This window comes from Bactrocera tryoni, chromosome 2 (assembly GCF_016617805.1).
Source record: "Bactrocera tryoni isolate S06 chromosome 2, CSIRO_BtryS06_freeze2, whole genome shotgun sequence".
Classification (NCBI taxonomy): domain Eukaryota; kingdom Metazoa; phylum Arthropoda; class Insecta; order Diptera; family Tephritidae; genus Bactrocera; species Bactrocera tryoni.
In genome coordinates, this window is record NC_052500.1 from 46,259,778 (window position 1) to 46,284,650 (window position 24,873).

Here is a 24,873-nt window from a genome sequence, read left to right on the forward strand (position 1 = left end):
TTTAATTCCATAACAACCCTGCAAATAAATAATAGTATATATAATATTATAATATATTGTGGCTCATCCTACATTTTTAGTATTTTCTAAGTGACAACACATAACTCAAGCAAACGAGAGATATTGTAATCTGATGAAAACAATTCCAATAAAATATTTAAGAAAATTAGAATGTAGAAAAGAGGATAATTTAAGGAGTGTGAAATGGGTTTTTAACGCCATTTCCACTCACCCTGCCACGACTTGGCAATAAAATATTTCTTCACTGTTAACTGAATATGAAAAACAATAAAAATAAATTTTTTAGGTTCGGCGGCAAAATATGTTTTTATTGCGTACAAAACTGCGGAAATAAGCAATAAAAAATCCCCATCTTTCTATTTTGGCTTGATATTCTGGCTACTTGCCACAAATATTATTTTGTTTAGCAAGCATTTATGTAACTCTTTTCATTGCCACGCCGTTATTGATAAATTCTTTGCGTAGATGAACTTTGACAGCCTCTTCAGCAGTCAAGAGAAAATTTGATTGCAAAAATATTTTATAGTGGATGAACAATGAAAATATGTCGATACATGCTATCAGACACATAGGCGGCTTCCCACAGATTTATATAGTTGTGCGTTATAATATGAATGATCCTCTGAATGCACCGTGGCAATGATTTATGTATGTAGCCACCTATACTACGGGCTTGTAGGTGATTAAATTTCGCACTCGGTGATGCAAAGCATGGAGCTAGAAGTGTTTGCTAACGTAAGTCCATGTTTAATGGGAATGGTGCACTAATTTTACTCATATACAAGGTGCGTTCCAAAGTAAAGAGGACTTAAAAAAAAACAGAACAAATGTTTTTTTCGGCAAAATCAATTTATTTAGTTCAAAATAGTCTCTTTCTGCTTCAATACTGCTTTTTGCTCGGTCCAAAGTGTTTTAGCTCGTTGGCCGGTATGGCCACCAGTATGCCGGGGCAAGCCTTTTGAATGGCCTCTACGTCTGCATAACGCTTTCCTTTCATGGGCAAATGCATTATCAGGTTAATACGGGGAGGGGTTAATGGTTAAAATGTGATTTTTGGTCAAATAATCGTCCTTAGAATGTTGGATTCTAAGCAGTTTTTGGACGCCAGTCAATTTGTGCGGAACAAACCGTGCGCACACCTTTCGTAAGCCCAAATGTTCACAGTCGACATATATGTTCAGTCAAAATGCGATAAATCGGAGATGTTCAATTCTATTTCCATGAATTTCAATGAGGATTTCGGCTGATTTTTGATGAATTCACGCACAATTTCGATGGAATTTCCGGTAATCACGGATTTTGATTGGCCCACATGTTGATCGTCATTTATGTCCTAACGACCACTTTGAAAACGTTGAAACCACTCGTGCACTCTGCTATGGGATAGGCTTTAACGTTTCGGTAAAAGATTTACCAATTTTAAAACAAAATTGGCTAATTTTTCGAAGCTGATTTTCGCACCGATAACCCAAACATACTGACGCTTAAAATGCAATCACTGGATGCATGTTAAGATATAAAGAACTACATCGGAATTTATTGGGTCTAAAAAGAAGCATTCAAACAAAATTAACTGAGTTTATGGTGCAAACTCAGTCGGAGACGCTAAGTCAATCAGAACATCATTCCATAGTTCTTACTATTGATTCTGATACAAATTCTAGTGATATCAGTGCCGGCCATCAAAATAAGCGGCTAAAAATAATTTAAACTACGGATAATGACAGTGATTAAACAGCATTCAACGGTTTTTTCAATAAATCTACCTATTTTCTATTTTTTTCCTTTTATATATGTGGTTTTTGTTTTGTATTTTTTATTTTGTTATGAATGAATAAATCATAAGTCTGAAATTTGAAACTTATTGTATTGCTTTTGAATATTTTTTTGCGCGTATATTTTGTTATACGCGATATTTTTTATATTCGGATCCAATTCGTCAGTTAATATTGGAAAACTAACCATTTTTACGCGATTTTTTTTTTACGCGATTAGTGGCAGAACCGAAAATCGCGTAAAAAAAGGACTGAGTGTACTTATACTTTGTATAGTGTGGTAGTGTGTGTATACTTATATATTATCTGTGCAGACATACGCTATCTGTTTCAATTGACACCACCAACCCCCAGCCACCCCTCTTGCTTGCGCGCCTACAAATTACTTCCGTTTCTGCGCAAATGTAGGCGGTTCTAAATGTAGTGCAATTAGCAGTGTATATGAAAAACATTTTTTTTAATGAGCTGAGTTTTAATCCATATATGTTCTTATATCTATATATGCATAAATATATTTAAATACTGAAATATAATTTAAAACTAGTAAAATAAGTCTTCATAATATTTTAAGGAGAAAACTTTCTAAAAACACCTATTTTGTTAAATTTATTATTCGCTTAAGTCTCTTATATATATACGTCCTTAATCTGAAGTTCAGAGTTCCAGATATATTTTAGAGGGTCTCCGACGTTTACTTCCTGATGTTAAAAACTTCGTAGCGGACTTAATAAACCAGGGTGCACAAATAATTCAGTACTGCCGTACTAAACGACTTGTAAATCATGATTAATTCACAGAATCCACATTATAATATTGCATAGTCATAAACTTGACTCAAGGATACTATAAAAATACAGCATTTTCCTACATACTGTTACTTTTAGCATTGTCATCCTTAAATCCTCTACAAAAGTTCAATGACAAGACAAAATTTCAGCACCAAATTGAAAAGCTTATTACTATCATTATTGTTATCGCTTTTGTTTTATTATGCGACAACGAGCCAACAATTTCTCTCAATTGGCGGGCTCTCAACGGCTTTGCATATTACAAGCGTACTTTACTTACACATCACTAAATTCAAACCGCAGCTTCATATTTTTTGGGTTCACTCAATCGTTTCTTGTTTAAGCGAAACTATTACTCATGTGCCAAATTAATGCGTTTCAGCCTACTAGTTCGCACATCCGGCCGTGCCAGCAGCCGCTGGGAAATTGCCTTTGGGTTTTCCCATATACACCTACACAAAATTTTGTAATGTTACCCACTTCGCTAAATAACAAGTAGTGAACACTATCTAAAAAGTGATCCATTTCGAGGTTCCCTAATTTTTTAAAGAAAAAATACAGAAACATCAAATTTAATGGAAAATATTTTCTATCATTCGAAAAACATACTTTCACATTTAATTTTTGAAGATTATCTATTTCAAATGTTGGCTGCAGCAACATCTCAGATAGTCCATCTGTTGAAATCAATTTTCGATGACTCGTTAGAGAATTGCTACTAATAACTGGCGAATGATAATCGTGATATTTTGCTTCAAAACCTGAATCATAGATTGTCTACACAGACTTTAGACGGTGTGATATCTTGTTGGCCAACCGACCGGCCCAAAACGTGAAATTTTCTGCTCACCAAAGTGTTCTTTCAATAAATACAGTGATTGATGCGATGTGTGGGAAGTGCCGCCGCCTGTCGAAATCAAATATCGTCGAGATCACGAACCTCAATTTCAGGGAACAAATAGTCGGCTATCATGGCGCGATAACGGTCACCCTTGACGGTTACGTTCTCACCGGCATCATTTTTGAAGAAATATGGGCCGATGATTCTACCGGGCTACAACCAAACCCTTGTTTTTTTGGATGAAATTGCAGCTCTTGAATCTCTTCAGGTTAGTCTTCGTTTCAAATTATATATTATATACTCATTAAGCCATAAACGCTTGTTCATCGTTAAACAAAATTTGGATCGAAAACGGCGGGGATCTTCCGCTTGCGAAAGTCGAGCGGCTTCAGTTCTTGCACAAGCTTTATTTTGTAACCTTTTAATTTAAGATCTCGTCGAAGAATGAGCCAAGTCGTTCATACGTCAATGCGAGTTGCTGCAAATGGCGCCGAATCGACTCTCCACGATCTTCATACACAATTCCTATATGTATTTACTTCGCTGCAGACCTGTTAAATCTGGATTAAAATTAAAAATCAATTATATTAAACTGCTCTATTAATTTAATTGATTAATTATGATAATCGAACATTTTTATAATAATTAATCGATTAGGATTAAATTTTGTATTCGATAAATGAGGATTAATGAGGATTTATTTCGTTTTCAAATTTAATCCTAGGATTAATCAAATGAATCAAAATTTCAATTTGATTACAATTTCTGATTAATTGCGATTAACGAGGATTAATAACAAATTTTAAATATTTCAATATTAATTAAAATTAAAAAATTGTGTTTTTTTATAAATTCATCCAAAAAAAATTATATATTGATAATTGATAAAACATATTGGCAACTTGTTTTTATTGTTTTTGTTCTTATTTACAAGAGCGAAAAAAACAATTGTGGTTGGTTAATGCATTCATTCATTATTGCTTACACGTGGTATTAAGTTTGTGCAAATAAGTCAGTTTTGCTAATTGTAGGTGTCGTCATAGTGTTAATTGTAATAAAGTTAAAGTAGAATTAAAACTTTAAAGAGTAACATGTATCTAAAATTGAAAATTGTGATTTATATTTATATATTGACGTCTAATATTTGGAAAAGTGGTAAATCTCAATCATTTTTGTGCCCGCATTGCAGTGTTGTTTTTGTATTATTTATAGAACTTGTGTTTTTCAGTTAATATGGCTGGAGAACAAGATTTATTTGAGGAAAGCGACATTGACTTCTCTGCTGACGACGATATAGCCGACCCCACATTCACCATCCCAAAAGCCTCAAAAAGGAAAGGGAGTTTACTTTGTGAGGTTGCAATTAAGGAGCGGCGTTTGGATTCCAACTGGTGTTCAAAAATAATTTTTAAGGCTGATTTCTATACCGATTTCGTGAAAGTATGTTTATGTCAGGGTTGCCAAAAAACAACAAACACTTGGAGTTAGTCATTGTGTTTGTTGTTGAAGTATTTGAGTTCAATTTTGTGTTTCTCGATCCTGCTATTATGTGTATGGTTGATAGCTACCGTGTAGTAAAGTTATTGTTTTGTCGTTGGTTTTCCCATAGTGATATGTATGTATGCTCATTCACATGCTATTTTGAAAATATACTCGTATAAAAAATAAATAAGTACATATATTAACAGCTTTCATCAGATGATAAGGAGACAACTATTGCAAAATGCGTTGAGTGCGGACGTAATATTAGAGGCTACGCAGGGGTTTCTTCCAACTTTGTCACGCATTTAAAATTAAAACATGCTGACGCTTACAAAAAATATAAAAATATGAAATTAGGTAATTTTGGTTCACTGCAAGAATGTGTCAATGGCAAAATTTTACATTGGATTGTGGATGCTGCTATGCCTGTTTCTGTCGTTGACAGACAGTCCTTCGTCTCCATATTTGAGGGTACTGGACAGATAATAAAGAGCAGGCAAACCGCGAAAAAAAAGTTGGAAGATTCTTACCAAAACATGTTGGCAAAACTAAAAGATGAAATTTCTTCTGCTGAATATTTTTGTACAACTGCTGATATTTGGTCAGGGAATAAACGTAGTTTTTTTGGTTACACTTGCCACTGGCTGACCAAAGTTTTTCAAAGACAATCAGTGGCATTGGCTTGTAGGAGGTTCAAGGGTGCTCATACGGCAGACAAAGTTGGGCAGATGATCGCGGAACTTAACAATTTCTTTGACCTTGATAACAAAAACATTGTTATGACCATTACCGACAATGGGTCAAATTTTATTAAAGCTTTTAAAGACCATGGAGTTGACAATTTCCACCAGGAAGAAGACGCCAGCGATGACGAACTGCCTTTCCGCGAAAATGAGTTTTTATTGCCAAAACACCATCGATGCTCTAGCCATACGCTGAATTTGCGTGCAACGAACGATTTTTTGAAAATTTTGAAAGCAGATCTGGCTGTTTACGAAAAACACAGAATGGTTAAGTTAATTATTCGTTTAAGACTTGAACACAAAATAATCAAAATAATATTTTTTTTTCAGATTTTTGAAAAATGTAATAGCCTTTGGAAGAAGAGCAACTGGCCAAAGTCATCAGAAGTTATTGTCGCTTATTTAGGATCAAACTTGGTTGTGCCCGTTGTGACAAGGTGGAACTCTTTGTATGATGCCGTTACAAAAATAATACATCATAAGATTAGGCTTAATATTTTGTGCGAACAATTAAGTTTGGCACCTTTTTCATTAAGTGACGTTCAATATTTGGAGTCATACAAGTTGCTGATGACTCCGATTGCACAGGCGTTAGACTTTCTTCAGGGGGAACAAAATGTGAAATTTGGACTCCTTTTACCTGTACTCATTACATTAAGCAACAAATTGCAAAAGCTGAGTAAAAAGGAATTTCACCTAAGCTCAGTCGCTGCAAAAATTAATCTGGCCCTGTGGAGCCGATTTGAAATTTTTTTTAGTTTATCCCCTGAAGCAAATATTGCAATCACAGCTGCTGTATTGACTCCAGAAGTTAAAATTAAGTGGCTGCCTGTTCTGGAAAGATCCACAACTGGCATAAACAAGGAAACAGTATACAGAAGGGTAATTCAAGAAATATGTAGATTCACGGAATCATCAAATCTCGCTATTCAAAATAATTTCAAAAGTAATGATTTGAAACACAGTTCGAGCTTTTTCGATTTTGATGATGATGGTAAAATCTAGTACATGTTTTGGAATATTTTTTTTTATATAATTACATAATTTTTTAGATGACGATAGAGCAAAGGAAACCAATAATATGGAAACAGACCAAGTTGATGTAGAACGCGTGGTTTCCGATCAATTTTACGCGTACGTCAGTGATGTTTCTGACGGACCAGATGTTTGGGAGAGATGTCCCTTGTTAAAGCAAGCATCAATATTTTTCAATACACCTCTAACTTCTTCAGCACCGGTAGAAAGACTGTTCTCCTTTGCCGGAATAGTAAATACTCCACGCCGTGGATGTTTGAAAGGCAATTTCTTCGAAAAGTTGGTCTTACTCAAAGCCAATGTAAAATTTAATAAATAATTGTTATTATTATTGTTTTTATTTATTAAGTTTATGCATATTAAATGTTGAAATATTTAAAATTTGTTATTAATCCTCGTTAATCGCAATTAATCAGAAATTGTAATCAAATTGAAATTTTGATTAATTTGATTAATCCTAGGATTAAATTTGAAAACGAAATAAATCCTCATTAATCCTCATTTATCGAACACAAAATTTAATCCTAATCGATTAATTATTATAAAAATGTTCGATTATCATAATTAATCAATTATTACAAAAATAACAAAAAATTTAATTTGATTATCAATAATTAAAATTAATAATCATTATTTAACAGGTCTGCTTCGCTGCGTGTTGGACGTGGTCTATTCGGACGAATATTATTCAATACTGAATGCTGGGTCTCAAAATGAGTGGTGGTGTTGTGAATTCAGTAGACCGTTTGTATTAGTTGTTCAAGCGTAAGCCTCTCCATGATGAAATGCTGAACAATGCTGAACAAAAATAACATGACAGCTTGAGATTGCTCAGGCATGATCTGTCAGAAAAAGGCCATTGAGAAAAGTACCTCTTTTTGGATCACCCGTTACTTATGTGCTTGTCTGTGTTGCAAATGATGTGCAATCTCACGTATTTACAGAGGCTAATATAATGAGATTAAAAATCTAATTAAAATCCACTTGTGATTCCGCAATTTATGATTTAGTTGAAAATCGAATGATTTAGTTGAAAATCGAAATTAAAACATCGAATCAAAATTAATTATAATTACCTTCATATTTGTTAATTTTCGTAAAGAGATTAAAAACAAAAATCGAGTTAAATTGATTCGAATTATCCCTATAATTGAAGCGGGTGTTTTATTAAAAAAAAGTGAAAGTGGTAAGTGTCACAAAGATAAAAGTGAGGTGAACACCTATTCAAACATTGGTCCTTCCAGCCGCAAAGAAATGCACTATTTGGGAAAAACAAAAAAAAAGAGATTCAAGTGGCAAAATAATACATAATAAAAGTGACACATACCCATATACAGAAATTTGAGTGAAAAATTAAAGTGAGGAGACAAACATATGTACAACAAGTAAGGAAGGGCTAAGTTCGGGTGTCACCGAACATTTTATACTCTCGCATGATAAAGTGATAATCGAGATTTCATTATACGTCATTTACATATTTTTCAAATACCGTATTTTTGTAAAGTTTTATTCCGCTGTCATCATTGTTTCCTAATGTACTATATATTATACAGAGAAGGCAACAGATGGAGTTCAAAATAGCGTTATATTGGAAGAAGGCGTGGTTGTTAACCGATTTCACCCCTATTTCGTACATGTCATCAGGGTGTTAAGAAAATATTATATACCGAATTTCATTGAAATCGGTAGAGTAGTTCCTGAGATATGGTTTTTGGTCCATAAGTAGGCGATGCCACGCCCATTTTCAATTAAAAACAAGTAAGGAAGGGCTAAGTTCGGGTGTCACCGAACATTTTATACTCTCGCATGGTAAAGTGATAATCGAGATTTCATTATCCGTCATTTACATATTTTTCAAATACCGTATTTGTGTAAAGTTTTATTCCGCTATCATCATTGGTTCCTAATGTTTATACTCGTATTATACAAAGAAGGCATCAGATGGAATTCAAAATAGCTTTATATTGGAAGAAGGCGTGGTTGTGAACCGATTTCAGCCATATTTTGCGTACATGTCATCAGGGTGTTAAGAAAAGCATTATATACCGAATTTCATTGAAATCGGTCTAGTAGCTCCTGAGATATGGTTCTTGGTCCATAAGTGGGCGGCGCCACGCCCATTTTCAATTTTAAAAAAAAGCCTGGGGGCAGCTTCCTTCTGCCACTTCTTCCGTAAAATTTAGTGTTTCTGACGTTTTTGTTAGTCGGTTAACGCACTTTTAGTGATTTTCAACATAACCTTTGTATGGGAGGTGGGCGTGGTTATTATCCGATTTCTTCCATTTTTGAACTGTATATGGAAATACCTGAAGGAAACGACTCTGTAGAGTTTGGTTGACATAGCTATAATAGTTTCCGAGATACGTACAAAAAACTTAGTAGGGGGCGGGGCCACGCCCACTTTTCCAAAAAAATTACTTCCAAATATGTCCCTCCCTAATGCGATCCTTTGTGCCAAATTTCACTTTAATATCTTTATTTATGGCTTAGTTATGACACTTTATAGGTTTTCGGTTTCCGCCGAATTACTTCCAAATATGTCCCTCCCTAATGCGATCCTTTGTGCCAAATTTCACTTTAATATCTTTATTTATGGCTTAGTTATGACACTTTATAGGTTTTCGGTTTCCGCCATTTTGTGGGCGTGGCAGTGGGCCGATTTTGCCCATCTTCGAACTTAACCTTCTTATGGAGCCAAGGAATACGTGTACCAAGTTTCATCATGATATCTCAATTTTTACTCAAGTTACAGCTTGCACGGACGGACGGACAGACGGACGGACGGACAGACGGACATCGGACGGATTTTCGACTCTACTCGTCGCCCTGATCACTTTGGTATATATAACCCTATATCTGACTCTTTTAGTTTTAGGACTTACAAACAACCGTTATGTGAACAAAACTATAATACTCTCGTTAGCAACATTGTTGCGAGAGTATAAAAAAAATCTAGATGCAGCTTCCTTCTGCCATTTCTTTCGTAAATATTAATGTTTCTGACGTTTTTTGTTAGTCGGTTAACGCACTTTTAGTGATTTCCAACATAACCTTTGTATGGGAGGTGGGCGTGGTTATTATCCGATTTCTTCCATTTTTGAACTGTATATGGAAATGCCTGAAGGAAACGAGTCTGTAGAGTTTGGTTGACATAGCTATAGTAGTTTCCGAGATACGTACGAAAAACTTAGTAGGGGGCGGGGCCACTCCCACTTTTCCAAAAAAATTGCGTCCAAATATGCCCCATCATTAAGTGACGTTCAATATTTGGAGTCATACAAGTTGCTGATGACTCCGATTGCACAGGCGTTAGACTTTCTTCAGGGGGAACAAAATGTGAAATTTGGACTCCTTTTACCTGTACTCATTACATTAAGGAACAAATTGCAAAAGCTGAGTAAAAAGGAATTTCACCTAAGCTCAGTCGCTGCAAAAATTAATCTGGCCCTGTGGAGCCGATTTGAAATTTTTTTTAGTTTATCCCCTGAAGCAAATATTGCAATCACAGCTGCTGTATTGACTCCAGAAGTTAAAATGAAGTGGCTGCCTGTTCTGGAAAGACCCACAACTGGCATAAACAAGGAAATAGTATCCAGAAGGGTAATGCAAGAAATATGTAGATTCGCGGAATCATCAAATCTCGCTATTCAAAATAATTTGAAAAGTAATGATTAGAAACAAAGTTCGAGCTTTTTCGATTTTGATGATGATGGTAAAATCTAGTACATGTTTTGGAATATTTTTTTTTATATAATTACATAATTTTTTAGATGACGATAGAGCAAAGGAAACCAATAATATGGAAACAGACCAAGTTGATGTAGAACGCGTGGTTTCCGATCAATTTTGTTTCATCAGGAGCAAATGTTATATACCGAATGTCATTGAAATCGGTAGAGTAGTTCCTGAGATATGGTTTTTGGTCCATAAGTAGGCGATGCCACGCCCATTTTCAATTTAAAAAAAAATCTAGATGCAGCTTCCTTCTGCCATTTCTTTCGTAAAATTTAATGTTTCTGACGTTTTTTGTTAGTCGGTTAACGCACTTTTAGTGATTTTCAACATAACCTTTGTATGGGTGGGTGGGCGTGGTTATTATCCGATTTCTTCCATTTTTGAACTGTATATGGAAATGCCTGAAGAAAACGACTCTGTAGAGTTTGGTTGACATAGCTACAGCAGTTTCCGAGATATGTACAAAAAACTTAGTAGGGGGCGGGGCCACGCCCATTTTTCCAAAAAAATTACGTCCAAATATGCCCCTCCCTAATGCGATCCTTTTTGCCAAATTTCACTTTAATATCTTGATTTATGGCTTAGTTATGACACTTTATAGGTTTTCGGTTTTCGCCATTTTGTGGGCGTGGCAGTAGGGCGATTTTGCCCATATTCGAACTTAACCTTCTTATGGAGCCAAGGAATACGTGCACCAAGTTTCATCATGATATTTTAATTTTTACTCAAGTTACAGCTTGCACGGACGGACAGAGGGACGGACGGACAGACGGATGGACAGACGGACGGACAGACGGACGGACGGACAGACAGACATCCGGATTTCGACTCTACTCGTCACCCTGATGACTTTGGTATATATAACCCTATATCTGACTCTTTTAGTTTTAGGACTTACAAACAACCGTCATGTGAACAAAACTATAATACTCTCCTTAGCAACATTGTTGCGAGAGTATAAAAAGGATTCAAGCGGCAAAGTTAAATCGAGTTAAATTGATTCGAATTATCCCTATAATTGAAGCGGGTGTTTTATTAAAAAAAAGTGAAAGTGGTAAGTGTCACAAAGATAAAAGTGAGGTGAACACCTATTCAAACATTGGTCCTTCCAGCCGCAAAGAAATGCACTATTTGGGAAAAACAAAAAAAAAGAGATTCAAGTGGCAAAATAATACATAATAAAAGTGACACATACCCATATACAGAAATTTGAGTGAAAAATTAAAGTGAGGAGACAAACATATGTACAACAAGTAAGGAAGGGCTAAGTTCGGGTGTCACCGAACATTTTATACTCTCCCATGATAAAGTGATAATCGAGATTTCATTATACGTCATTTACATATTTTTCAAATACCGTATTTTTGTAAAGTTTTATTCCGCTGTCATCATTGTTTCCTAATGTACTATATATTATACAGAGAAGGCAACAGATGGAATTCAAAAATAGCGTTATATTGGAAGAAGGCGTGGTTGTGCAACCGATTTCACCCATATTTCGTACATGTCATCAGGGTGTTAAGAAAATATTATATACCGAATTTCATTGAAATCGGTAGAGTAGTTCCTGAGATATGGTTTTTGGTCCATAAGTAGGCGATGCCACGCCCATTTTCAATTTAAAAAAAAATCTAGATGCAGCTTCCTTCTGCCATTTCTTTCGTAAAATTTAATGTTTCTGACGTTTTTTGTTAGTCGGTTAACGCACTTTTAGTGATTTTCAACATAACCTTTGTATGGGAGGTGGGCGTGGTTATTATCCGATTTCTTCCATTTTTGAACTGTGTATGGAAATGCCTGAAGGAAGCAAAACGACTCATGTAGAGTTTGGTTGACATAGCTATAGTAGTTTCCGAGATACAATGTACAAAAAAACTTAGGTAATAAGAACAGGGGCCACTCCCACTTTTCCAAAAAAATTCTGCAAAGTCCAAATATGTCCCTCCCTAATGCGATCCTTTTTGCCAAATTTCACTCTTTTAATATCTCTGCTTATGGCTTAGTTATGACACTTTATAGGTTTCTTCAAGTCTCAGTCATTTTGTAAACATGTGGCAGTTGGTCAGATTTTGCCCATCTTCGAACTTAGCCTTCTTATGGAGCAAGAAATACGTGTACCCAAGTTTCTCATGATATCTCAATTTTTACTCAAGTTACAGCTTGCACGGACGGACGGACGGACGGACGGACAGACGGACGGACAGACAGACATCCGGACGGACAGACAGACATCCGGATTTCGCCTCTACTCGTCACCCTGATCACTTTGGTATATATAACCCTATATCTGACTCTTTTAGTTTTAGGACTTACAAACAACCGTTATGTGAACAAAACTATAATACTCTCCTTAGAATAGGTAGAAAAAAAAGCAAATACATATGTATTGGCATTTTCAAGTGTCACAAACACATTTATTCAAAGACCAATTCGGCACATGTCCAGCAATACCCCTTGTTCATGTTAAAGCACAAGCAAGCAGGATTGCAAACACAAAACAAAAAAAAAAAATAAATTTTTCTTCAGCACATAAACACTCACATATGGTGCAGACTCATATACAAAGGTCATTAGCATTTTTCTCCTTTTTGCATTATCGCTCGTATACGCAAGTATTTACTAACGAAAACGAAACATTAAATAAAATAAAAAAAAAAAAACAAGAACAAACTAATAGCTAAATACATAAGCACCGGGGATAAGGAAAGCGAAATACGCGTTCGTTATTTGATACATTGCGTATAAAACAGAAATAAAAAGCTTTGTATTTATCTTAAAGATTTCACACGTACTTATTATTTTCAGAAGTACACTGAGAGAATTTTTTCTCATATTTTCAGTTTTCTCATATTATCGAAATGAACGGAGATTCTAAGGAATCTAAATCAATACAATATCTAAACGTACAAAAAATGATTTCTGAAGAAAAGAGCTGATGTACACCTGCTGAAGCTACACGCCCAAAGCAAGGCGCTACAAAGCAAAAAAAGCTAAAAGATATTTCATATACTAAGTTTATTGCTGAGAGTGACAGTCTAATTCGATACTGCACTCGACTTTCATCTTCACCGATTAAAGACAATTCTGAATCGGTATTAGAAATCAAAAAAGAAAATCTGGGCAATTTCTGGACACGTCTCCAAGCTGCGTATGACGCAATTGTAGAATCTGATGAATCAGGTCTACCTGAAAATTTCAAATCTTCAGCATATAGCAATACGAAAACTGCTAAGACCAGTACGAAGAGACGAAAGCTATGATCTCCGATCAATTGAAATTAATTAAAGCAATTGCACCTACTCCACAACCGAGAGTAGAGCTGCCACAAGTTCAAAGCCAAGAGGCGAGTTCAGGCATCCACCTCAAGGTTGTGAAGAATGGCCGTCCTAGCGGGACATGGTTACAACCGTGAACATAAACCATCCAAAATTATCACAAGCGCAAAAATTGTATGACCTCAGATACAAAACAAAAGGTCAAGCAGGCGTAATAGTCAAACAGTTCGCTCTTAATGACGAAAATTTCAATTATTTACCAAAAATTCAGAAAGAAACAAGTAAAGAATTTATAAAACTTCAATTCACTGTTTCAAGTTGCTTGTCGATTCTAGCGACACAGAATATTCCCACAGACAATTGGGACCCCATTCTGGTAAATATATGCACATCCGCGGCATTGCCAGAAAAATCGTTAATTTTGTGGGAGCAATCGCTCTCATCACGAAGAAAGTGCCCAACGTTGCAACAAATGAAAGACTTCTTAACTACCCAATATCAAATTGCGGAGAGGGTAGATAAAAAAATGGTCAGAATGAAACACGTTCAACACGACCTAAATCGAAGCTTCATTAGGCCCCAAGCGAGTAAAAACAACAACTTAAATCGTAGTTTTTTCAAAACACAATCGTTCACATCCGAACAAAACAAACATCCGTCATACGAACTGTGTAAAGGAGGCTGAAATCTTGCGAGAAATTTAAAAAACTAAATATTAACGAAAGAAACAATTTCGTAAGAACGAAAAAACTTTGTACCAACTGTTTGTCACATGCGCATGCGTTCACAGATTGCGAAAGCAAATTTAATTGCGTTTATTGCCATAAACGACATAACTCAATGCTTCACATTACAAATTTTTCCAGCTTCGCTCAAAATAACGCTAATGTTAAAAGAGCTGCGGGATTAGTTGCAACAGCAAATCCCGACTTACAAAATTCCGAAAAAAGCCGAGAAGCACCATGCTGCTCAAAGGCTTTAAAAACTCAGACGCTACACAGCCAAAACCAAAGCAGTGTATTATTACCCACAGCAGTGGTCTCCATCGAAAACCGAGGAGAACTGTTTAAACTTAGGGCCTTAATAGACCAAGGATCGCAACGATCATTTATAACATCTAGGGCACAAAATAGGCCACAACTGTCAACAAAACTAGCCAATTTTGAAATTACGGGAATGAGCAGAAGAGTAGTACAAAACTTAAACGAAATCTGCCCCATTACCCTTATTCCCCCCCAAGCGGATAAGCGCATACAAGCAGAAGCTATTGTCTTACCGCAACTAACAAACATGCTTTCAAGCTATCATATAAATAGCAAGTATTGGCAAAAAGTTTCACACCTTAAGTTAGCAGACCCCAACTCCAACACTCCCGATCAAATAGACATTTAATTAGGCAACGATCTCATACCATAAATTATTCTCGAAGGTGTTGAGAAAATTTCAAAAACACTTCTGGCGCAAAATACCATTTTCGGATGGGTCCTAAGCGGACTAGTTGCGGAACCAGTCACAGCAATGACAACTCAAGTTGAGGAAATCTCAAACGAGTACCTCAATACACAACTGAAGAAATTTTGAAAGTTAGAGGACTCCCCCTCCTATCAATCACTAAAGCCAGAATTCCCCCACACACTCGCCTTAGGTCATTCGCGCAGGGAAGGCGAGCTAAAACCAGAATACGATAGGGTTTTAGAAGAATACCTCCATTTAGACCACATGGAGGAAGTCAGCCCTGGAGAAAAAATTATTAAGAGTAAATACTATTAATTTTACCTGCCTCATCATGCAGTATTAAAGCCAGACAAAAAAAACACAAAAGTAAGAGTTGTCCTTAATGCATCAAAATCCTCAAGTTCGGGGAATTCCCTAAATAACTTTTTATTTACGGGACCCACGTTTCAGCCAGGAAAGCACAACAAAAAGTTTGGGGATTCAATGGAATGCGTTATCTGACCAGTTTCCATACGCTAATGAGTCCATATCCGCACTAACAGCTATAACAAAGGGGCAAATTTTATCCTCGGTGGCAAAACTTTTCGACCCCGCAGGATGGCTTTCGCCAATTATGATACAAGCAAAAATTCTAATACAAGAATTGTGGCTAGACGGAACTGACTGGGATGAACAAGTAAAACCACTTCGTTTAAAAAAGTGGTCTCAGTTCGCGGGTAATCTTAATGATATCTCACAGATACAATTCCAAAGATGGAGAAATTATGACCCAGAGAACAAAGTTGAACTACATGGCTCCTGTGATGCCTCTGAAAAGGCGTATTGTGCCACCATCTATGTGCGCACCATCTATGTGCACACCATCCGACACAGCGACCACCAGTCACCTACTAGTAGTTAAGGCAAAGGTGGCCGCTAAAAACAATAAGTCTGCCACGACTGGAACTATGTGGTGCTCTACCAAACTATTATCCTATGCAAACGCATATCCATGGTGCAAACGCATCTAAATATGAGCAAATATAAATTGTATTAGCCTGGTTAGAAAAACCTCCACATCCTTGACCTAGTGGGATGAGCCCGTAGCCACGTAGCCCGTGCTGACAATCCTGCCGATCTAGATACAAGAGGGTGCAAGCCTCAGCACGTTGCAACCACCACTCTTTGGTGGAATGTTCCTCGATGGTTAACAGAATCTCCCAATTCTTGGCCACGATCGCCCCTGCGCAACATAATTGCACATGAAAATGCACTATGCATAAACAGAAGATGAGGACGAAGATTAAGGCAGTACTTCCACCGGAACGCTGTAACTTCACTCTGCCTTTCACTATTACAGGTGTCGATTTCGCTGAGCCTTTTCAAATAAAGGCGTTCATGCTAAGGTCTCCCACCTACAGAGTGGCGACTTGGCCGCATAGAAAAACTCCATTATGGCTCAGACGTTCACATCCGGGTAGTTGGTCTTCGTACTCAAAGCGGAATACTAACCAGACCGCTGGTTAAATTATGCTTTCTACCAACCGCGGATAATAGCGAAAATCCGATACTAAATAATCCGAACATAATGCCGAAACACAAATGAAAATAAAATCAATCAATCAATGAAAATAAATCAATAAAACCGCACCCCACAACAAACCGTTAAAAATAACAATAAAAATTACAAAAAAAATTGATCGGTCAATACGACGATCCAGTCATGCCACATAACGTGGCACAATCGCCCATTCCATTTATATACTACCATGGATATTCAAATACCATTTTTTACAGAGATCAAGGTGGACGTAGACATGCCTACCATCCCAACACCATCTGTTCGGTCGGCAATCAACGTGGCACGTTCTGGGCATATTCCTACGCCCCGCCTAACCACTGCTACTGCATCGACTACCGCTTCTGGCAGTGGCTCACGAGCAACCCCATCAACGCCATCCGTCTAAGCCGAGCCGCGTCACATCCGATGCCCGCTATGTCGCCGGAAACGCGACGTAGGTCGGCCATCTGCTTCAAGCGCGGATAGATCAAGGCAAGCAAACCATGCGGTACGACATCGAACCACTACACTCCGGCCTGAGCCCATCAATGGCGTCCGCACCGCGTTGCACCAACCAGGCGTCGTCCGAAAGAGCCACAGCATCGCCCCGCTACTGGACTTAGCAACATAGTGGCAACACTTCAGCAATTACAGAGATTGCTAGGTTAAATATTCACCTAGGGGGGGCCGGGATGGCTAAATGAAATGAGATGAAAAGTACAGACAAGTTAACCACAACAGCACAACTGTATTACGGGGCACAAAATTGTATATCACAGCAATTTGCAAATGATTACACAGCAGTATCAAAAGCAACTAGACATGTGTACAAACTTGTTGAATTAAAAAAAAAATATATGGTACGAAACAGAACACCGATGGACGAAACTAAATCAAGGAAATAAAAAGTTTGTATCATTTTTAGCTGTTTTTTTCATTGTCTTGGCAAATTTAAACGAAAAATTTATTTTAAAAAGGTTGATACAAAAACCATTTTTAGAAAATTATATAATTTGTATAAATTAAAATATTCAACATAACCCAAATTGAGATATCTTTATTACCAACAACTATGTTACATAATTTTTTCCTATAGAACTCCTCGAATTGCCAAAAATTGAGCTAAATTAACCCTTAAAAGCTCAACCACGCCCCTTCTCTTTCAAGTCCCGATCTTACATCGCCTGAAAATTGTGCTCATTTTTATTTTTGATATTTTATTTTTCATTTCTAAAGAGTTTCACTCCGCTATGAACTTGTTTCACTTATTGCCGTTTTCAAAGGCTTCTGCCCTGGTCTTAAGGTAGAGTAAAGAATTAAGTAAGTATACGAAAATGTAAATGCATGTCAAGTAATAGCAAAATGAAACCAAATTCTTTCCAAGAAAAATAACAAATAAATGGAACGAGCTACCTATTGTACACACTTCCAAATTTTAGAAAAGTAAAAAATATATGTACCTCACAAACTCATATACATATATGTATATTTAGTAAGCAAATTAACTTTATCTCATTGGCAAGTAAAAATATTAATAAATTTTCCATTTCAGATATAAATCCAGAAAAATTACCAAGTCTCCACAACGGTGAGGCAGTCACCCAAGAAAACTGATATAACAAAAACATAACAAAAAAATATTCACGCTTTAGTTTGGGAAACATTTTCTTAATAACAAAAATGTTTTTAAACTTTTATGCATGCCTTTACCTTTCTCTAATATATGCTTTTTCAAAATGCTATCAACATTAGTGTACATATGTCATACTTATCTATCTTCACTTCCGGTTAGAACATGCGTTAGAATTCTCCTAAGCATTTACACAAAAATTATTAGAACAAGTACGGAAGAGCTAAGTTCGGGTATAACCAAAAATTTCATACTTTTCCAACTTTCAAGGATTAAAATTACTTCCGGGTACATAAGGCCTGTTATATGGGGTCTAGGACGAATTTTCACCCATTTTCATTCTAAGTACAAAGTTATAAGAAAAACACGCTCACCTAATTTTATTAAGATAACTAACACATTGGCCGATATATAGGTATAAAGTCAACTGGAAGTGCGAAAATCTTTTTGTTAGGTATATGGCGCTAAGGGTATTACTCCCCTTATGACTTAAAACTGCGTAAATCGAACTAAAATTGTTCAAGGCCTTAGCTATGTGGAGCCAGTGCTAATAGTTTACTATTTACAGAAATTCAGAGATAGGCCTTTCCTGATAAGAGTACAAATGGGTTGAATTTTATACCTAATAAAAGCCCCATATACCCGATTCTAAACAATATTTCACACTGAGAACGTTTGCTAATATACTCCTAAATAAAAAATAAAACAATGACCTTGAGTTTGTATTGAAATATGCATAAATATATCATTTATCGTACAAAAAATATTTTTTAACAAATAAGGAAGGGCTATGTTCGGGTGTCACCGAACATTTTATACTCTCGCATGATAAAGTGATAATCGAGATTTCATTATACGTCATTTACCTATTTTTCAAATACCGTATTTTTGTAAAGTTTTATTCCGCTATCATCATTGGTTCCAAATGTATACAGAGATAGGCATCAAATGGAATTCAAAATAGCGTTATGTTGGAAGAAGGCGTGGTTGTGAACCGATTTCACCCATATTTCGTACATGTCATCAGGGTGTTAAGAACATATTATATACCGAATTTCATTGAAATCGGTCTAGTAGTTCCTGAGATATGGTTTTTGGTCCATAAGTGGGCGAAGCCACGCCCATTTTCAATTTTGAAAAAAAGCCTGAGTGCAGCTTCCTTTTGCAATTTCTTCCGTAAAATTTAGTGTTTCTGACGTTTTTTGTTAGTCGATTAACGCACTTTTAGTGATTTTCAACATAACCTTTGTATGGGAGGTGGGCGTGGAAAAAACGACTCTGTAGAGTTTGGTTGACATAGCTATAGTAGTTTCCGAGATACGCACAAAAAACTTAGTAGGGGGCGAGGCCACGCCCACTTTTCCAAAAAAATTACGTCCAAATATGCCTCTCCCTAATGCGATCCTTTGTGCCAAATTTCACTTTAATATCTTTATTTATGGCTTAGTTATGACACTTTGTAGGTTTTCGGTTTCCGCCATTTTGTGGGCGTGGCAGTGGGCCGATTTTGCCCATCTTCGAACCTAACCTTCTTATAGAGCCAGGGAATACGTGTACCAAGTTTCATCATGATATCTCAATTTTTACTCAAGTTACAGCTTGCACGGACGGACGGACGGACAGACGGACGGACGGAAAGACAGACATCCGGATTTCGACTCTACTCGTCACCCTGATCACTTTGGTATATATAACCCTATATCTGACTCTTTTAGTTTTAGGACTTACAAACAACCGTTATGTGAACAAAACTATAAAACTCTCCTTAGCAACATTGTTGCGAGAGTATAAAAATAAAGAGAAGAAACGAAATCACTTCCATCGTTATTTGTGGTGGACTGAAATGAGCACCATCTGCGTATATTACTTTTATAAAAAAGTTATCACTCTTATTAAGCTGTGTTCAGAAAACAATATTTGATGAAAAAAGACATAAATTTTGTTTCCATTGACTTAAAGCTGTCATTTAATATAAAATCTATCATATTAATTTAAGAGTGAAATATGAACTCATAGAACGTTTTGTGAAATAAACGCATCTATTTTCTTTTTTTATGGCAGAATGTGCCAAGGCGACAATTCACTTCCCAAAGAAAAAACCGTACAAGCATTTTGCACAAGTCTGGGTATGTCATGCAAATACATGTAAATACAAATACTCACTCGAATTGTGCACATTCGCCAACAGTTTTGCACATTTTCAATGTACAGTTTTTTCAGTAGTATGCTATAAGGAATGAGAAGTATTTTATAAATTATTCGCATAGTTTAGCAAACTAAGTATAAACACTTAATATATCCTCTATTACATAGTGGCTACAATAGAAATGAAATAGGAATTTTTCCGAAAGCAAAACTATCACTGTGAGAAGGAAAAATACACTAACCCGATGAGCCGATATGGAAATGTGAATTTGTATACGAATCGTCGTGCATGAATAGGTATTTTAAAGGAAATAAACTAAAAGACCAGTACATATGTAAATAGCTATAAATTACATGCTTCTAATGTAACTCACATATACACACAAATGGTCCTTTAGAATTGTTTCGCAAACTATTTAAATAAAGGCAATGCGCCTGCGCATATGCTAAGTAAAATAAAGTAAGCCCACATCAGCATTAGAATTTGTATGGCATAGCGACATATTTATATGGAATTTTTAATTAAATCCCAATTCCTTACTAAGTGGTCCTCTGAGTAGAAGCTTTGCCATTTTTATTTCGACAACATTATTTATTAATTTCAATTGTATTGAAGTTGTGGTATATTTTTTCATATTACTGTGCAATTAAGTCGCAATTTAATATTTCGTGAAATGAAATTCTAATATGTGGAATATGGATGGTAAATAGAAAGAAATATATTGCTATTTACTTTCAAAAATTAAAACATTTACTTAATAGTAGTACACAGCATAGTTGGACAGGGCGTATAAGTGACATCAGTAGCAGCAAAACGATGGTAATATATAAAAAAAAATTAGTATATATGGAAATTCATTGCAGATATTATTTTATAAGGCAATTTCTTATCACAAACTAAATTATATATTTTAACAAAAAGTACAGGATCCTTAAGATCAAGATTACTTTAAAGAAGAAAGTACGTCCTTATTACACTAACCTTTCTAAAAGTAGATTTTAAGTCAACTTTTAGTATTACAAATTGAAAATATAACTTAAAATTGTAGCTAAATATTCTCTGATAATAATTGGCAACAGTAAATTGATCGCTAAGTAACATACTTCCTTGAAGTTCGAATAAATACCTAGTCTATTAATAAACTATATTATTAAAGCCTTTTAGTTTAGTTTAGAATTTTATTTGATTTCTGAAACACTTTTGATTTTCTTTCTAAAATCCAATTATAATTATCATTGCATTTTTTATTATATGTATAAGAGTCATCAACAAATAACCAATGCCACACATCAATGCGTGCATTAACTACGATGGCATAAGCGAACACAAAATTTAAATTTCAAACGAAAAATATGAAGTGAAAACGCCAATACTGTTACAAAATTGCTTAAACGTGAGTTTCAAATGAATATTGTCAATCCCTTAGTCAGTTGATTCTTCGTCACCGCAAGATAAATAGGCAAGAAGTGCACAGTCATCAAGCCTTGTATCTGGCTTTGAAAAACATACAAAAAGGTATGTTTTATTGGTACAAATATAGTGAAAAAACTCGCAATCTATAAAACGCGCTAATAAGAGACACTTGAATATAAAAGTACATGTACATAAATAAATTATCACATAACAAATGAAATTATGGAAAGGGCACAATGAATTGGCATGAAAGAAAAAATTAATTTTATTTTATTTTAATAAACTTTCTTTATTTCTGCTTTATTCCTTTTTAATTTTTTCTTTATTTGTCAAAGCATTAGTTTGCTAAATTATTTTCTGTCTAACTTGCCCATCATCCTAAACTGCAGAGCTAAAGTGACAGCGTTGGATATCCGACACGCTTGAACGAGAATGTGTGTTTGCCGATGTCAGCAGTAATTTTTATACTTGTACTCTTGCAACATGTTGCTACAGAGTAGAATAGTTTTTTTCACCTAACTGTTGCATGTTTCACCTAAAACAAATCGATATACAGTAGCGGACAGTGAAATCCGGACAACCCTTCGGTTTGTCTTTAAAGCACGATTGTAACCGACAAGTGTAATTTTCTGCGGAAAGGTTTATTCTTTCACATAAATTAGTGCTCTATACACGTTTTATAAGAACTTTTAGTTTTTTTTTTCAATAGTTTCAAAGTTTCTTTCGTGTTCGTGCTTCGTTAAGGCTTAAGTATGCAAAATTTACAAAAAAATTTCCAAATTGCAAAAAAGTAATATTTTGATTTTGCGAAAAGAAAATCTGACCATTCGGGAAATTAGTGATAGAGTTGGCTTCAGCAAGTCTTCCATAGAAGAGTTTCTAAAAAATGTCGATAAAACCAGGTCTTTTAAGAGAAAAACTGGCTCTGGAGCAAAGAAGAAGACAAGTTCTAGGGAAGATCGGGTTATAAAACATATCAGCTTGGGGGATCGCTTTAAAACTGCTAAAGACATTAAAGTGGAGTTATTTGAGATGTCGGTATGAAAGTTAGTGCAAGAACTGTTCGTCAAAGGCTTCAAGAGGTTGACTTGAACGCTCGTCGGGCCGCCAAAAAACTACTTTTAACCTCAAAAATGCGTCAAAACAGTTTACGATGGGCAAAAGAACATTAAAATTGGACTGAACTTGCTTGGCGAAATGTAATCTTCTCAGATGAGTCTAAATTTAACATTTTCTGCAGCGACGGTATGTCCTACGTAAGAAGGAGAACTGGTGAGCGGTTCAAGTACGAATGTGTTCAAAACCTGTTAAGCAGGGAGGCAGCCGAATGGTCTGGGGTTGCTTTTCCTACTATGGCCATGGGCAACTAGAACTAATAGAAGGAACCGTCAATGGGAATAAGTATCAGGAGATACTTGAACGAATTTTAATACCTTCAATGGAGAACCACTTCTCACGAGCGGATGTCCTGATTTTTCAAGATGACTCTGCGCCCTGCCATCCTGCCAAAATAGTATGTATTAATTTTTTCGTACAACTAGAGTTTATTGCTATAATTTTAATTAAAAATTTTATGATTATCCCTTTTTCTTTCTTTAAGGTGAAGAATTATTTATCGAAATCGGGGTCTCGACTATGGAGAGGCTAGGAAACAGTCCGGATTTGAATCCTATTAAGAACCTTTGGTTTATAATGAAGGCTCAGGTAAGTCAGAAGGCGCAGAAGAGACCAAAGAATTTAGCAGCGTTGGATAACGGCATTGGAGCAGTAACAGTAAAAACCTCATAAATTCAAAGCCCGCGCGTATAAAAGCCGTTATAAAAAGCAAAGGAAGTTTGATAAAATACTATAAAGAGTGTGTTTTCGTATAGATTAATATTTCCTTTAACTAAAACTATAAAATCATTTCTCTAATGTAAATAAAAAAAAAATATCACTGTTTATATTGCTAGTTACCCAAATAATACAATTTCTAAAATGAATTAAAAAAATGTGGGGACAGGGAAACCCTATAATAGCTTAATGCGAACAAGAAAGCTGGCAACTACGAGCAGCATCAGCAAAGTCTCCATAACAAAATTACAGAGTCGAGTCGCGTTTGAGAAGCCGAAGACGAGTTACGAAATTTTGGTGTCTGCAGTATTTTTTAATTATAAACTTTTATAAATTCATTTTAAAACCATCACTTTTTTCAAATCATCCATTTCATTCTATTGTATTCGTTTAACAAATTTCTAATTAAACTCAATGAACATTAAATACATTTTTGAACTCATTTTTGTGACTTGTGGGTGGAGTCCTACAAAAATTATAAGTGCAATCCACTTCACTGACTTTTTTATATTTAATACTAATGTACAATACAATAACATATATATTGTTTTAAAATAAAAAATTTAAACATTCCACTAAAATAATAAGGAAAAATATGATTTTTTAGTTGTCCGTATTTCACTGTCCGCTACTGTAGATATAGAGTTATAACTATAATATATAAATTATCAGGAGAGGAGTTGATATTCGGTGACTGTCTATATATCTGTCCGTCCGTCTCCTCCCTTTGTGCAAGCTGTAATATAAGTAAAGATTGAGATATCTTCATGAAACTTAATATGTATATAAAACTCTAATTTGGCACAGGAGAACAACTAAAAGCGCAATAAATCCATAACTAAATATGAAAGAGATATTTTACATATTTTATCCCTGAGTTGGCATGAGAAGGCTTTATGCGAGCCACTGTAAAAATTTAACGTTGAAACCGCCCACTTTTTGGTGAAATCACAACTGCTTTCGACAAAATTTATTACGTGGCATTCTTCTCTTATTCTTATATCGCAGTGTGAAAATGGGCGAAGTAGGACTAGAATTACGCTTACTTCCTGTAACACAATTTCATATTTAATTTTATTCTTTAACTTTCAAGTACACAAAGCAAGAAGCAATTAATACAACGGAATAAGATTTTAACTCCTTTAAAGTATGCCACCTTAT

General features: G+C 35.5%; 1 protein-coding gene across 1 annotated transcript; it reads left to right on the forward strand.

Annotated features, from left to right (window-relative positions):
- Positions 1-5,526: 5,526 nt before the first annotated feature.
- Positions 5,527-24,841, forward strand: LOC120768730. The gene is made up of 6 exons (XM_040095503.1): positions 5,527-5,917; positions 5,981-6,644; positions 6,703-6,784; positions 16,927-17,144; positions 23,480-23,583; positions 24,806-24,841. Exons 1-6 carry the CDS (start codon positions 5,636-5,638, stop codon positions 24,839-24,841), a joined length of 1,386 nt encoding a protein of 461 aa, XP_039951437.1. The 5' UTR covers positions 5,527-5,635.
- Positions 24,842-24,873: the final 32 nt, after the last annotated feature.